Below are 17,233 nucleotides of genomic sequence, written 5' to 3' on the forward strand. Positions count from 1 at the left end.
TCTGAACACTACATTCTTCAAAGTTCTTGAGTACTCACAGCTCCCGTTTATGCTGTGCATGTTGTGTACCTCTGAGAATCACCCAAAACAGGTTTTGCCCTCTATTATAAAATATTTTAGTATTTGTTGCCACCATCAGATAGAGCATACATGTAACTAGGTAATTTGCAATAAACAAGAAAGAGAGGGTCAAATTCTCTTCACTTACGTGAGTGTAGACAATGAAGTTACTTCAGGTTTACGCAGATCTGAGTTAGTTGCAATGGGGCCTGCTTCTTCTTAGCACATCTTTTTGCCTAATGTTGAATTTGTGACTTAGTCTGTTGGAGTGAAATTAATATACTGATACAAACACAGGATTATTACTTAACCACAGAATCAGTTAGTATAAAATACTATATTTAGTGTTAAAATAAAGTTTGTACAAAATATGACAGCATCCTGTTTTAAGATGCGATGTTCTGGACCACACTGTTAGAATTCGGAAGTATTTTCATAAGAGAAACAAGCTGAACTGTGAGGGAGAGAGAGCCCCTGTTTAAACACAGGTATCTGAAATACTAGTTTGAGAAATACTAGAATGACTGTTAACATTGGATTGTTTCTCGTAGGCTGGATTTTTTTGGTCTACCATATTCACTTTGAGCTGCTTATGGCCGCAGATTCCCCCAGGAGAATTCCCCTTGTGTAGGGGAAATCTCTTCCAATGCAACTGAGCTCCCGTATTGCTGATCTTCTGCTAACGTTAACTTCATTATGGACTTTACGATGGTGATGGAAGTTAGAGTAGGCACCCAGCTTCTCCAACTTCTGCTGCGGCTGGGTGGCCAAGAATCAGGGAGCTGCAACTGCAGCTGCTATTCTCCACTATGTCTGAGGGGACAGAGGGGAGAGTCGGGGCTTGATTTTAGGTGAGCTGGTGTGAAAGTTCCTCTCTGTCAGGCTGAGATATTGGTTTAATCAGTACTTTATTTCAAACAGTATTTTGATACTCGTCTTTTGTCTGTCTGGTCTGTCCTAGATTACAAACTCTTTAGGGGAAGAAATGTACATTACCATCTTTCTATAGTACCATGTGTATTTAAGTCTCTAAATAGAGGAACCAATATTAAAAATATTTAATCGTAGCATATTCATATTTCATTCTGTTACTCATTTTTTTCTTTTCAGCTTGAGAAAGCGCTGTCAAAAAAGCTTGAAGATGTTGAAGGTACAAGTCCCATTGAATACACTATATCACTTGGTTACACCAAATAACATTCATGATTTCTGAGCTTTCTTTTTATTTAATTGCCACAGGTGAAATATCAATTTACCAAGATGAAATAGAGAATGAATTAGAAAATAGTAGGCCAAAGGCAAAAGGAGTATTTGCCAATTTGACTAAAGATGGTAAGTCTATAAAAGACCATGAATATTTTAGAAGTGGCAATGGGAGTCATATCCTACTCACGTTATTTTGTATGATCTTTTATTATGCTATATACGGCTCCATTTCTTTGTTGTGTATTATTTATATATATGCAGCTGCATACATTATGCAGTGAAATGTTGAGTGCAACAAAACGTTTAAGTCTTGACTTACACTGGAATTCTCTGAGGAACGGAATGCATAGTGCCAGCCCACAAAATACCATGCTTCAAATATCAGACACCAACTTGAGTAGTACTGGAATTCGCCAAAATTGTATACATTTTTAAAAAATACAACTATTGTAATGGCATGAAGGGCTGTAACAAATTACTCCCAAGTGCAATTTAGCAGAGGTGGTGTTGGTACTTCAGATTGTTCCTGGTTAATATGAAATTTACCCCAAACCAGTGAGCATGTACCTTTGTGCCCCTCTGTTCCCACACTGAAGATATTCACAGTACTGTTTATAGGTTGAATATTAGCCTTAATTATCATTACAAGTATTTAGCTCATATTACTAGGACTACTTACTTGCAGTATTTTGATAACACAATACAAGCAATTTAAAATTACTACTATTTTCAGAAGACACATTTTAAAAGCCAAGGCAATGATTTTAAAGCACATCTGGAAATTCTATATATTTATACAATGTACTGAAATACTCTGTTCTTCTGCAGATTGTTCTCAAATGGTTTTTATTCTTTTACGTGAGCTGCTTTTCATTTATTTAGTTTCTATAACAGATGGTATGAAGTTATTTGATTTTTTCCTCCCCATTACAGACTCTATAGAAGATAATACGTCTAGTGTATTTGGAGAGGAGGAGGCAGAAGATGAAGAACTGGAAGCAGCTGCTAATCATTTAAACAAGGACTTTTATAATGAAGTTCTCGATAAAGATAGGTTAAAGAAAAATGAAGGGAGAGAATGCAAAAATGGAAATGAAACTCCTGTATGGCCACCTGCACTAGAATCTCTGCTTGGCCCACTCCCTACTGCTGCCAGCCTTGGGATAACAGAGTCTATACAAGAGTGTGTATCCGCTAAGGATCGAGACCACAGTAAGTACAAGATTAATGTAAGCTGAAATTTACAATAGAAAAGTCAGACATATGAAAACTGTTGTGGTTTCACTGTTTAATTTCCAGTTACCTGCATGGTTGCTGACATAGGAATTCTGTGAAATGTAAATGTTATAGGAGTGTAGAGACATAGGAATTGACCATCTTGATCAGACCAGTGGTTCAACTGGTCAAATATTTTGTATTTGACACTGGCCAGTACCAGAAGTTGCTCAGAAAGGTTCAGGATTTATATCCTTTAAACTTAGTAAAATAGATTTACCTTGTTATGATAGTTGATATGGATATTTCAAACATTGCAGTCATTATGTTGTTTTACCTGATACTTCCAATTAGCAATGTGGTAACAAGTGGATTTTTTTCTTTATAAGTATAATTGGAAATGAAAATCTTAAGTACCCGTGTTCTTTTTTTTTAGTTCAAAAGAGATGCAACATTTTTCAGGAAATACTTTATTGGAGTCAAACAAGGAGGCTGTCTCCTTTTGCTCTTAATCAAGAGTCAGTCTATTATATTTAATTCATTCTTCAGTGGTTTGTAAAGTTGCAGATGTTCAAGATACTTGGCATGCAAAATAGCGTATGCTTTTTTCTCCCTTGATATGCGTTTTTGTTAATACCTTGTTTGGCATGTTCCATTCCTTTTTCTCTGATTCCTGAAACCTTTTTATAGCATGGCTCTCAAATGGACAGCATTAGCTGCATTGATCAATTGAAAATTTCAATTTTGCATGAGTCACAGAAGGCTACTCCAAACAGCCAATGACTCAAGGAGGTGTGTTTGCCTTTTAATATGTAAGCTGAAACTCTGAGCAGTTTTTTTTTCCCCTTCATGAATCTCAGATCTGAACATATTTGGTGAGAACCTTATTCTTTTCTATATTAAAGTACATTTTCTGTTCCATAAAGCTTATCTGTCTTTGAATCTGTTTAGTCAGCAGATTCAATGAGAAGATCCAACTAAATGGACTGTGTCTTTATTTAGCTCTTAAAACAATTTGAGAGTTATTCAAGACAGACAGTGCCACCCTACTCCACGTCTAGACTGAAGGACCACACAAAATCAACCTCATATCATGTTATTGCTCATGTCACAGAACTGCAGTTGATCAGTAGCATTATTTATTTTCCTATATTATGCACAAGCTAAATGATGTAGAAAAAATTGATTGTTTAATTAAAATTAATGGTGGAAGGAATAGATGGCTCACACTATTGGGATATGCATCATTTCACCTCAAAATCCATGGTTCAGCTCTAACAGAGGTCCGTAGTAGCTGAAAATTGTTGCTGTCTGATGGTTGTTCAATGACCTCTGAAAAACAAGTTGGCGGTTTCAGTCCAGTTCCCAGTGAACACGTCCGTGTAATGAAAACCTCAATTGGCACTGTCATTGGCCATTTTAATGGAGAGTCCAAGGACTGAATGAATTTAAAGATGGAACTAATCTGTCACTCCCAGATATGTTCCTCCGAGTCGGGCTTGAGATTTGTGGGCAAAGAAATGTATGGCAGCTTAGTCTGTGACTGCCTGTGTTGTACCAGTTCTGTGGAAAAATAGAGGTCTTTGGTCTTGGGGGCTGCCAGATTCATTTAATTTTTACAAATGATTAGCTGGGTATTTATTTAAAAAAAATCTCTCTGGAAATAAAATAAATATTTTTATTTAAAAAAAAATCCCTCTGGAAAATCCCAACTCCATTGTGATGGGGATTCAAATTTCTTTTATGTTGTATACCCAGAGTGAACTAAAAGATTAAATTTAGCAGTGGGTTATTGTTTTGGTTGTAGCCTTTAGTCCTTCCCAAAGCTGATTGTTTTGGATTGCAGGTGCCATATGTAAATTTCTAGCTTCCTGGGAAGGATATCTCCCCTCCTCCTCGCCCCAATTACCTTGCTTCTCCAAAAATCTCTGGTGTAGGTCCCCTTAAAGTCCTTTTACTTGGCTTTTGCATATGATATGTCAACTTATGATTGTGTCTGTTTCAGCTGTTTGAGGAAATCTCTCACCTAGCACTATCACTGACGCAACAGCAGTAGAAGACACCTCAGAAACTGCTATTATAGACCAGACTTAAATGCAATGCTTAGCTATTGAAGGACATTTAGGGTTATTCCCCAAGCTGCAATTGTCAATGCAATATGTGTGTGAATTTTTTATGGAAAGCACAGTATTTGAGTGAATTTGCATCACAAAGAGAGCACACTAGGTTACTGCATTAATGCAGTTACCTGGCAGTATAAGGTTCAGTAGAAGCAATACATTAGATTGTATTGTCTCTAAAAATACTTTAATTAGGAGGGATGTTTCAGTTGGGTTTCTTTTTGAGTGTTTACAGTTGCTTCTATCTTGGTTTTTTTTACTATACAAGAGATTAATCATAGAATCCTGCCCAAGGCTGATTCTTTTGCTTTGGATCTGGCAATTTTAATTATCTTGAAAGTTTCTTAGGAAACCAGATTCTCTTTGTTGAATATCTTATCATTAGCAATGAAGTACATGTTCCTGTGTACTAAATGAAAACATGAATTTACCCAGGATGAGGCTTTGTGTATACCCTGTTTGTATATTTTAGTGAACCGTTTATAATTTGTAAAAGGAAGGGGATACTATATTCTGTGAATAGTATCAGAGGGGTAGCCATGTTAGTCTGGTTCTGTAGAAGCAGCAAAGAATCCTGTGGCACCTTATAGACTAACAGATGTTTTTGCAGCATGAGCTTTCGTGGGTGAATACCCACTTCTTTGGATGCAAGTAGTGGAAATACCCACTACTTGAGTGGGTATTACCCACTTCTTGCATCCGAAGAAGTGGGTATTCACCCACGAAAGCTCATGCTGCAAAAACATCTGTTAGTCTATAAGGTGCCACAGGATTCTTTGCTGCTTCTATATTCTGTGAATGCTGATTATGCTGTTCTATACCATAGAGACGAGTTTACTGCAGAACTCATGAGCACTGAAGTCCTGAGTGAATTGCGTTGTATCATAGCTACCCAACAGGTGCTGGAAACGGAGAAGATCTAGTAGGTCAGCCAGTACATTTCTCTCCCAAGGCAGGATTTTCTCTTGCAACATATTTTCTAGACTTTTGTTCATTCTAGTTTTACGTGTCCCAAATAATAGGGCTTCCACTATTCTCTGGGAGATTGTTACAGTCAAATACCAAATACTTTATTCTCAAAGCATTTTTTCTGGTATTCTATAAAATTCTGTAAAATTTCTTTTTGTAATTTATTTTCCATTACTCCTATTTACACCCCTTTGTACCACCCTAAATAACTCATCATCTTCCTTAGTATTTACAGCCTTCATACATTTGTAGGCTATTATCCTGTCCTCCCGTTGTTGTCGTTTAGCACAAGTTGTGCTTGTCTCAAAATATATTGGCCAAGATGGAAAGTGAGAAAGGATGGAAACTAACTGAGGTAGAGGGAAAATGCAGGGCTTAAGTTGCATGCCGAATTCATACAAATTATCTTTGGTATGCTAGTTGGTATATGGTAAATTCATGTGCAGTCATTGTAGGGCTACATTAGCAAACAGTGTAGTGTGAGCAGGTGGTAACATGCAGCTGTACCTCCTTATAAAAGTAAACATCTTTTATAATCAAAAATAACTTTTGCAAGTACCATCTTGTGCCTACCCTAGTGAAGTGACTGTAAAGTACAGATTAAAAAATAATCCATGGCAAAGATTTTGTGCTCCCTGTTACTGACAACCAATTGTTTGCTCATTTACATAAATTTCTCTTGTATTTGTGCCTTCATTTGTACTGTGGATCTCATCCAGTACCCACTGAAGTCAGAGAATCTTTCCGTTGACCTCAGTGGGTGTTGAATAAGGCCCTGTGTAAACAGCTTTCCCAAACAATGGCCTTTGTAACAAAAAAAGAACTAATATTAACTCTATTTTGTTTTCTTCTTGTCTGTCTCTTACATTTTGTATAAATGTCATACAAAAGAAACTCTCTAATAAGACTTAAAAATTAATAGATTAGTAATTCAAGGGAATGAAACATTAACAACATTGGGTTTGTTTAGTCTGGAGTAAAGAAGACTGAGAGGGGACATAATCTTTTATGTACCTGAAAACTGATACAAAGCGGAGCTAGAAAAATTGCTCTCCTTAACGATTGAGGTTAGGACAAGAAGCAATGGGTTTAAATTGCAGCAAGGGTGGTTTAGGTTGGACATTAGGAAAAACTTCCTAACTGTCAGGGTGGTTAAACACTGGAATAAATTGCCTAGGGAGGCTGTAGAGTCTCCATTTTTGGAGATTTTTAGGAGCAGGTTAGACAAATACCTGTCAGGGATGGGCTATGAGTGATACTCAACCCGCGGCCCAATTAGCACACAGCTAAGGCCCAGCTTTATGCTAAAGGTTGCTGGGCCTGTTGAATCGGGAGTGTGGGCTGCCCCACCTGCCCTGCCCTGCCCCGCGCAGCGGGGTCCGGGCTCGGGGCTGCCCTGCTGCCAGGCTGCACCTAACAGGTCCGAGGTTCAGGCTGCTGCGTGGCGGGGTCAGGGTAGGGGCTGCGACTCCATGCTGGCTCCCAACAGCTGCCTGCACGGCTCTTCCTGACCTGGCTCTGGCGGGGGCGGGTAGGCTGGGCCTTGGAGCCCACAGCCTGGTCACGGTAGAAGCTGTGCGGGCAGCTGTGAGGAGTCATGGGCCTGCCACAGGTGGGTGGGGAGCCTGGGGGGTGGGGACATGGGCCAGAGGCTGCTTGGGCCCCCCACACCACGGGCAGGTAGAGGGTCTGCTGCAGCTCCCCAGAGCTGCCTGCCCAGCTCTTATCATGGCAGGGCTGCGGCTCCGAGGCGCTCCCGCCCCCCGCATGGGCAGCTGTGAGGAGCCTGGGTCCCTCCACCTGCCCTGGGCGGGGGACCTGGGGCATGGGACACAGCAGTGGGTACCTGGAACATGGGCAGGGGGCTGCTTTCACCTCCACCTTGGGCATCCCCCTCCCACATTTTTGGGAGGACTCCAGTGCCCTTGCCTCAGGCTGAGCCTACTGGGGGCCGGCCTGCAGCCAGGGACTCCGGGCAGCTGGACCCGGTGCTCACACAGATGGCTCGAGCTCATGCTCTTGCCATCCGCCCACCCGACGCTCCAGGGCTGCAGGTCGTGCTGCCCGCCCACCGCACTGGGGCCTGCGTTCAGCTGCCTGCCTGCCCGCCTGCCACTCTGGGGCTTGGGCTGGGGGCCGCGTTGCCTGCCCGCCCACCGACCCAATGGGTGGGGGGAGCTCGGGTGGCCTGGGGCTGGTGTGGGGGTGCCTCTGGGCTCCGGTGAGTGAAGGGGAGCGGGAGGGGCGGGGCCCTGGGCAGAAGGGGTAGCCTCCCCAAGCCCGTGGTTCACCCACCACCCATGTTGGAGTCTTTGGTATAATTACAGGTGCATGATTTTCTTTTGTCAGTCTTATATAAATCTTGTGTACAGTGTATATAATTTTACCCTAAAAACACTAGTGCACCCCTCTCTACACAGACAGCTGTGTGCACATTTTCATTGAAGAATCTTGCATATTTCTGAAAGACTGAGACGTTAGTTGCTGGCCAGGGGTGGCTGTAGAACCCCACCTTCCCTCACTGATGCTGCAGCTCAGATTGGAGAAGAATTTGTTCCAAATGGGGACCTCAGCTCAGTCCCCACTAAGCACACACGAGATTTGTGCTTCAGAGGCTGTGCATCTCCACACCAGCCTACATCCGTACAGGTTCCAGGAGGTGGGAAGAAGCAACCAGTTCAGCTGGTGCCATGCTGCTATTCCTTTGCAGGAGGAGGAGAGAATATACAGAGCTGCTACTGCTTTAATGATTAATTAGGGAGAGGTGTGCAAGAGAATAGAGAGGAGCACTGAGGGGGAAGGAGAGGGACACACAGACCTGGAATCAAGAGAAGGGTTAGGGGGAAAGAAAGGTGGAATAGCTCAGCTTTCATGTATAGATTATATACTATCCCCTGCCCCCACTCTCACCTTTGTGTGCGTGTATATTTCTGCCTTACCATTCCACCCCCAATAAAACCCTGTCTTGCAAAAAAAACCAAACCCAAAAGCAATTAAAACTGAAATTGTTCATTAGAGAATTGTAGAAAATGTATGGACACTACATGGAAGTTTCATTTAATTCATATGAAAATATAACTGGTTAGAAGAATGTTGTTTGAACAATTCATCATGTAATCTGAAACGTCAAGATTATGCTCCCCAGTTCAGTTCAGTTGCTATTGCTATTGTGAATAACGACTTATTAACCTAGGTGAAGAAGCCACAAAACTTGCCCTTGGAAGAAGGTAATATAAGAGTGCAAGCAGTATTTTGCAGAGGGTTAGCTACTGGGGAGAAGTTTGATGAATGATACTTTCTAATGCTGCACATTGATTTATCTTGGGTATTTTGAATCTGCTGTATGTATTATGAAAAGGTTAAAATAATCCCCGGTGAAGGTAGTTGACTTTGGAATGGTATGTGTTCATTCCCTTTTTAACTGCTGAGGGAAATTGCTGCATAATCACGAGCCCCAGAAATAGCCAAATTAAGTGAGCTGCCAGTTATATTTGAATATTTTGGTGTGCTTTTATTTGATTTAGCAGTTTTATTTTGTTCAGTAAACTTGGATTTTGTTAGCATAATTTACTGCATAAATTAGACCTTAATAGAGAATTCTTCTTTGAGTGATTGCTCATATCGATTCCAATTAGGTGTGCGCATGCCGTGTGCACAGTCGTCGGAAAGTTTTTCCCTTAGCAGCACCCAGGGGGTTGGCTGTGGAGTCCCCTGGAGTGGAGCCTTCATGGCACTCAATATATGACCCTGCCGACCCGGTGCCTCCTCAGTTCCTTCTTACTGCCAGTGATGGTTGTTGGAACTGTGGCATCTTGCTTTGCAAGCTCTCCACGTTTCCTTAGCTTCTCTTTCAAACTGTTTGTATTTGTAGTTGTTTAGTTCTTAGTTATTATAGTTCTAGTTAGTAGTTAGTTAGCTGTTGGACTGGGGGGTTTACCCTCCACCCTGACTGTGTGCTCTCTTTGGGGGATTTACATGCCTAAGTCCCAGGGGTTCAAGTCCTGCAACAAGCCCATGCCAACAGGCAACGCTCATGACGCTTGTTTAAAATGTCTGGGAGAAGCACATCAGTCTGAAAAGTGTATGATTTGTAAGGGCTTTTGCCCCCAAACCAAGAAGGAGCAGGACTTTAGATTGAAGCAGCTCCTTATGGAGGCGGCACTTAGACCACAACCTGCATTGGCGCAGCAGGATCCGGTGCCGAGTTCCTCGGTGCGCAGTGCCCTGCCAGCAATGGCAGAGGCGGCACCGCAAAAGGACTCCGGTAGAGACCCGCGGCACCGTCACTTCCCGGCCCAAGGTTCAGCAAACTATGCAAGACCTACCCTTTGACGGGGTGGGCCTGTTTGCTGAACAGACTGACTCCAGACTGCATAGCCTCAAAGACTCCAGGATGACAAAGAAATATTTGGGTAATGAAAGCCGTTTAAGCCCCAACTGTAGCAACAGCATTCGTATCCTCCTTGTCTGAGGCAGGATTTTTACAGGCGCAGGGGTAGGAATGGCAGGCATAAGTCTTCCCATCCCCCATTCGGACAGGGCCAAATAACTAAGCCTTCGTCGGGCTCAAAACAGACATTTTGAAGGTGCACCCGAGGATGGAGCACCTGTCTCTACACCAGGTCCGTCCCTTGTTTTTTGAGCAGTCTATCCCACTTCTACCATGCGTGGTCCCAAATAACATTGGACCGCTGGGTTCTTTGCACCGGGAAATAGGATATTCTCTCCAATTCTGCTCCTACCCTCCCTCCCACCCCCCTTCCCCAGGGATTCTTCTCACAAGCAACTCCTAATCCAGGAAGTGCAGGCACTCCTTGCCATAAGAGCGGTGGAGAAGGTTCCTCAGGATCTCAGGGACAAGGGATTCTATTCCTGCTACTTCCTAATTCTGAAAGCCAAAGGGGGTCTCGGACCCATTCTAGACCTGCGAGGACTCAACAAGTTCATGGTGAAGCTGAAGTTCCGCATGGTTTCCCGCAATACAATTATCTCTTCTCTGGATCCGGGAAACTGGTTCTCCACATGAAAGACGCATAGTTTCACATAGCGATTCTCCCTGCTCACAGATACTTCTTAATGTTCGTGATCAATCAAAAACATTATCAATTCACAGTCCTACCCTTCAGCCTGTCGTCAGCCCCACGAGTGTTCACCAAGTGAATGTCAGTGGTAGCAGACTTCCTCTGAAGGAGGCAGGTGCAGGTATACCCTTACCTCAACGATTGGCTGTGCAGGGGGCACACCAGAGAACAGGTGGAGTCGCAGTTCCGTCTGGTCACATCCATGTTCGAGAGACTGGGTCTCCTCCTCAACATGAACAAGTCCACCTTGTCTCCGACCCAGAGGATAGAGTTTATCAGAGCAGTGTTGGACTTGGTCCAGGCAAGAGCAAGCCTGCCTGAGTCCTGATTCAAAGCCATGGCAAGCATCATTCGATGCATGAGAGTACCCGACTACTACAACAAGGAATTGCCTCAGTCTCCTCGGTCACATGGCGGCCTGCAGGTTCGTGGTCCGACACACCAGACTGAGACTCAGGCCTCTACAGACGTGGCTCGCTTTGACATACTGACCGGGGCACGACAGCCTGGGACTAGTTAACACCTGCTGTGGCACCATGACCGAGTCACTCCAGTGGTGGCTTGATGCTTGAATAGTCTGCGAAGTAGTCCCTTCGACAGCCCTCAGCTGTTCTTTTCTCTAGTTATGGACACGTCAGCTCTAGGTTGGGGCACACATCTGGGAGATCTCTGCATGCAGGGCCTCTGATCACAGGACAAGCTCTCTCTCCATATCAATATCAAGGAGCCCAGAGCAGTGCAACTCGCATACCAGGCCTTTCAGTCTCATCTGCAAGCCCAGCATGTGGCAGTCATGACAAACACCACCACTGCAATGTTTTGCATCAACAAGCAGGGTGGAACCTGGTCATAGTCTCTCTGTCAGGAGGCTCTCAGGTTCTGGGAATTCTGTATAACCCCACTCCATTCACCTGGAAGCATCATATCTGCCAGGAGTCCAGAACATACTGGCAGACGACCTCAGCAGGTCCTTCCATAGCCATGAGTAGTTCATCCGGCTGGACGTCATTCACTCCATTTTCTAGGGGTGGGGGTTTCCCCAGGTTGACCCTAACCCTTATCTCTAACCCACCGCATACAGTTTTCCACAAAGACAAGGTGCAGCTCAGACCTCACCTGGCCTTTCTGCCTAAGGTGGTATCACATTTCCGTACCAGCCAAGACATATTCCTGCCTGTTTTTTATCCAAAGCCTCATACCAGTAGCTGTGAACAGAGGTTGCACTCCTTCGATGTTCAGCAAGTGTTAGTCTTCTATATTGAACACACCAAGCCATTCAGGAAATCAAACCAGTTGTTCATAGCGGTAGTCTCATCTCAAAGAATATCTTCCTGGATCACATCCTGCATCCACACGTGCTAGGAGCCAGCCAAGACACGAGCCCCGGTACTTACAGCACACTCCACAAGGGTACAGGCCTCATCGTCTGCATTCCTGGCCCAAGTCCCGAAACAAGAATTCTTCAGGGCAGCAGCTTGGTCCTCGGTGCATACTTTCACCTCTCATTACACCATCATCCAACATGCCCGAGATGATGCAGCTTTTGGCAGCGCGGTGCTCCAGTCTGCGATTCCATAACTCCGACCTCACCGCTTAGGTAAGGCTTAGGAATCACCTAATTGGAATCTATATGAGCAATCACTTGAAGAAAAAATGGTTACTCACCTTCTCATAACTGTTGTTCTTTGAGATGTGTTGCTCATATCCATTCCAAACCCATCTGTCCTCCCCTCTGTCAGAGTAACTGGCAAGAAGGAGCTGAGGAGACACTGGATCGGCAGGGTCATATATTGAGTGCCATGAAGACACCACTCCAGGGGGCTCCACAGCTGACCTGACGGGTGCTGCGAAAGGAAAAACTTTCCGACGACTGTGCATGTGGTGCGCACACAACGAATTGGAATGGATATGAGCAACACACTCGAAGAACAACAGTTACGAGAAGGTGAGTAACCGTTTTTTATTTTTGCATGTGCTTAATTTTATTGCCACATGTATTTCAATGGGGCCAACACGGTAGTAAATTTAAGCATGTGTGTAAGTGTAGGAGTAGGGACTGCTCCTATAACTATGGTTTGCAGGATTAAGCCCTAGAGTATTGGCAAAAATAGCCAGCAGTTACACTGTGTGATAATAGTCAGGTATTTTTACAAAAAAATCTTTTCCTATTAGACCTGAATTATTAATGTGGACACTTCGTTGACAATTAAAAATACTTTGGAAAACTTAATTTTATTGCTCTGGTTTGTTTGGGTGTGGTAGTGTAGAAAATCACTTGATAATTTATACGTTCAGCACTTAAAATCAAAGTATGTAAAACCAGAGCTATGCTTTGACCTGGATTCAGAGTGGCTGGGCAACTTGAGGTTACTGTAGTCTTCGTATTTTTTTATTTAATTTTTGTTTTAATGTACTTAGTGGAAAGCATTTAGTAATACTGAAATCTTAGCATTTAGAAATATTCCTAGGTTCATTAATTGCAGTGGTGCAGAGCAGTGGAAACTGTAGATTGACTGATAAAACTTGCTTTTAGGTTGGCTAAAATGAGTAAAAATAATTAGAATCTTTTGTTGTGAGCTACTTGCATGGAATGTAGAATCGTATTAGGTCAGAGTTCCCCAACCGTTGTCTACGGAAGACTTGCTAGTGGTCCACAGAGAGCTGGTTGGTCACATGGAGTTTGTTCCTTTCATGTCTTGCTGCTAAATTTAATTAAAAAACAGCTAAGTATACATTGTTACTTTTTCCTGTAAGCTGTTGCTGTAGTGATTATGACATTTGATTGAAATTCCTGTAACTATTATGCTAATTAAGATAAGGTTTCAGTTTCCAAGTAAAAACATGTATATACATAACATTCAAGAGGTTGTTTTTGATGATGAAAGAGCTATATATTTACAGGTTCAATAGTGAAAATAAGAGAATGAATATGAAACAAGGAAGTAGAAACAATACTGTTAGGTAGTGCCAGCAAGAAAATTTGGAGCAATATACAAGGCTTATAAGGCAGATACAGAGCGCAGAAGGTTGTAGGAAACAATAGTATAGTAGCTGGAAGGATACAATGTTTCAGTGTATTTACTATTTCTTAACTGCTGTTTGATGTAGTGATTGTGATAAGGTTACTATGGGCTCACAGATGGACTAAAGGAAGCAAAAGAAATCTGTGTCCAAACCACTGCAGTTACATAGCAGCAAATGAATAATTGATTGTAATGGTTCTATTTTTTATATTGCATTACGTTCTTACCATGCCAATGTTGGCACACAAGGTGGAAACCAATTTCTTCCATTCATTTGCTGCTGACTCCATCTGCTCTCAGATGTTGAGATAGATTGTCCTGCTCTCCCTGCTAAGGGTTCTTCTTTTGGTTTTTCTTGGGGCATGCTTGTTTCTTCAGACCACTTGGTTCCCACTTGACAGCTTTAAGTGGGAGTCTGTATGTTGGCATCTGGAGTATGTGTCCCAAATATGTCCAGTGCTTCCTTCGTATATACATGGTGATCAACAATAAATTAATAAGAAACATGTATATATAGACCAAAAATACAACTCTGTGTTACTATATAACTTCTGTATGAATAAGTAGTTATACCCTATGAAAATGAAATACTGGCTTCATTGTCAGTATTGTCTTCCTGTCAGTGTTTTCATTAAGTACAATATGAATAACATGTTTGCATAACACGTGTAACTTGGCGATTTGCTTCTCTATGAAGTTCACTTTCTCACCATAGTTTCAAACTGTGGCTTATTACATTTGATGTTAAAAGAAATGAATGTTGTTACTGCTGCCTCCATACTAAAGTTCAATTCTGTAGGTACAGTTGCACTGAGATTTACCTCTAGAGCAGGAATAAAATCCCTCGGTTTCACACTATGATGATTGAATTTAATCTTTAAGTTTAGCACAATAACTTTTCAGAGGACAGTTAAATTTTCCATGTAATTTTTTTAAGTGAAAGATTTACTAACCTTTGCAAAGGATATATTCTAAAATGCTCCCTTTTGGAATTTTGAATTACGTTTCTCCCATATCTTTGAGTTCTGTTAGCGAACCAACCATATACATCAAAATCCATACTTTCTGCTTTCGTTCCCTGTGTCACCCCACACGCATTGCAAATGCACACATTCTGATAATATCTCAGGCATAGGCTCCTCTTTATGGTCTTACAATTAAACCTGTAAAGCGTTATTATCTGTATTCATAATAGCTGTTTTGAACCATGCAAAGACTGGCTGTTGAGATTGCTTAGATCCATCAGCTGCATCTGCTTTTTCATGCTGTCAGCTTGCTTCCCTGACTTGTTGTCTCTGGTGAGCCAGAGGTAGCTGGGGCAGCTGGCCTCTAGAGATTATGGAGCGAGTGGGAGTGTTGAACAGCAGGCAGCGTGAGCAGGGCTTTGTGAGAAAGGAGGGATTGAACAGGGCTTTGGGGGTTGCAGGTGGGGAGGAGGAGTTGAAAGGGTTGGGCCTGGTGGAGGAAGACGCTTGTGTGTCGGGAGAGGGGCAGGGCTGTGAGTGGGGTCTTGGGTGGAAGGAGGAGCCCGCTGTCTGTGCCAAGGTATTGGACCTTTTGTGCACTAGGCAGCTACAACAGGGGACCCAGTTCCCTCTGCTGAGGCTTCAGTGCATCATGGGCTTCCCACAGCAGTGTTATCTTGGTGCATCAAGGAGTCCAGGCAGAAGGGCTGTTGGGAGCCCTTGACATGCTGCTGCCTCAGGGAAGAGATACTGGGCTCCCTTTCATCTAAGGCCTTCCACTGTGGTCCAGTCCCCTCACTCCAGACATCAAAATCCTCCATATGGCCACTCATCTCTCCTGGATTTCTGCTAGTCCCCTTATCCCGTGCGCTGCTTGTCTCCCAGGGGCAGGAGGTTGAGTTTTGGGAGGCTGGAATTGAGGGAAGACAGTTTTCTGCATCGAAGTATGGGTGCTTGAAAGACTCCCCAGTGCACTGAGGTAGTGATGCCATTAGGAGCCCATGACCCATTGGTGCCTCAGGATACCTACAGGTTGCTACTTTCATAGCTTTTCCAAAACAGAGAGTAAGGATTGGTACTTGAAATCCAGGTCTGGTCTTTGCATTATAATATGGAGTGTGAGCACCCCAGAACAAAGGGAAACTTTGATTTAACAAGTTGAACATACACTTTTATTTTTCTTCTTAACATGAAATGTATTGCATAATTACACTTCACAGATCTGGCATGTAACCTTCTGATCTTTGAAAACTTGACACTTGGGTACTTCAAATTTCTTCATTGAAAGAGAAAATTTAACATTGATAACCTGGCCACAAATTTTTCTGGGTTCAAAATTCCTCAAACAGTACTGTATTTGGAAGAGTGCAATCCATACACACAAGCTGTGTAAAATATCATTGGGACTCGGGAGCTATAAAGATCTAGAAAGTCATCATTTCACTTTTATTACAAACAAATTTTATAGTATGGCGTGAGCAGTAATTGAAATGCAGAAAGCTGGCACATCACTAGACTGATAATTCCTCATGCCGTTACAGCTTATTCTCTGTACAGATGTTCCTGTTCTTTCTTTCAGTCACATTAAAGTTTCTTGACTATTTCAATTTCGTGCCTGCCTCATAAAGCATAGTGTTTGGTTGAAATTGTTGTTCTACTTTTTTTGCCTTCTTTTTAAAATGAATAATGTGAAATCTAGCTACTGGTATTTAACAAATTACTTACATATAAACTTATGATAGTCTAATTTTTAAAGTACCACCTCCTCTGACAAAGCATTTGGGGTGATATATCAGTAAATATGTGGTAATAAAGCAACTGTGCAAAAATATGCATCTTCTTACTGAACAGATGAGTTTGCAGAGTATATTTGGTGACAAAAATAAGTGTTTTTTACATTTTACTACTTTTGGTCCTGTAGAATGAGTACAGCTATTGATTATGAGTTGCATTATTTTCTGGCCGATGCATTGTCAAAAAAGTTCCAACGTTTTTATATCTTTCCTGCTCCAATGTTGGTACATGGGATGGGAACAAGTCTTTTATTCCTCTGTCATTTGTTGCAGCTTCCATTTGTTCTGTGATGGTAAGATAGACAGTTCTGCCCCTCCCAGCTAAGGGTGATTATTAAGGTTTCTCTGGGGTGCCCTCGTTTCCTCACACCACTTTAACATCTTCATGTGGGAATCTATAGGTTGGCACACACAGGACACACTCCAAATATGTCCAATGTTTCCCCCCAATTCTGATGGAAACAAGTTGCTGGTTGGTGATTTTCCTGGATTTCTTGTTGGTGATGAAATCTGTCCAACCAATGCTCAGAATCTTTCATAGGTACTTATTTTCACAGATGTCCAGTTTTCTGTCTAATGTAGCAGATCTCCAGCTCCTGAGGTGTATCTTAGCATAGAGATTACAGTTGAACTGAAAATTCTGAGTTTTGTTCTGGTGCCTTATATCTTTGATTTCCATACGTTGCTGAGTTTAGTAAATGCTGTGGATGCCTTGCCTATCCTTGGTGTCATTTCCACTGGATGTCTCCGTTGGCTAATATGGTGCTGCCCAGGTAGATGAACTGTTCTTCTTACTTAATA

General features: G+C 42.5%; 1 protein-coding gene across 4 annotated transcripts in view; it reads left to right on the plus strand.

The window, feature by feature from the left end:
• Positions 1 to 17,233, plus strand: part of BRF1 (BRF1 RNA polymerase III transcription initiation factor subunit) — a 239,089-nt gene that overhangs the window by 134,754 nt on the left and 87,102 nt on the right. For all 4 annotated transcript variants that reach the window (XM_045013916.1, XM_045013914.1, XM_045013915.1 and 1 more), the window contains 3 exons: positions 1,171 to 1,210; positions 1,300 to 1,392; positions 2,200 to 2,478. In XM_045013916.1, coding sequence (XP_044869851.1) covers positions 1,171 to 1,210; positions 1,300 to 1,392; positions 2,200 to 2,478 — 412 coding nt within the window. The remainder of the gene's footprint in view (positions 1 to 1,170; positions 1,211 to 1,299; positions 1,393 to 2,199; positions 2,479 to 17,233) is intronic.

Source organism: Mauremys mutica, chromosome 4 (genome assembly GCF_020497125.1).
Source record: "Mauremys mutica isolate MM-2020 ecotype Southern chromosome 4, ASM2049712v1, whole genome shotgun sequence".
Taxonomy (NCBI): domain Eukaryota; kingdom Metazoa; phylum Chordata; order Testudines; family Geoemydidae; genus Mauremys; species Mauremys mutica.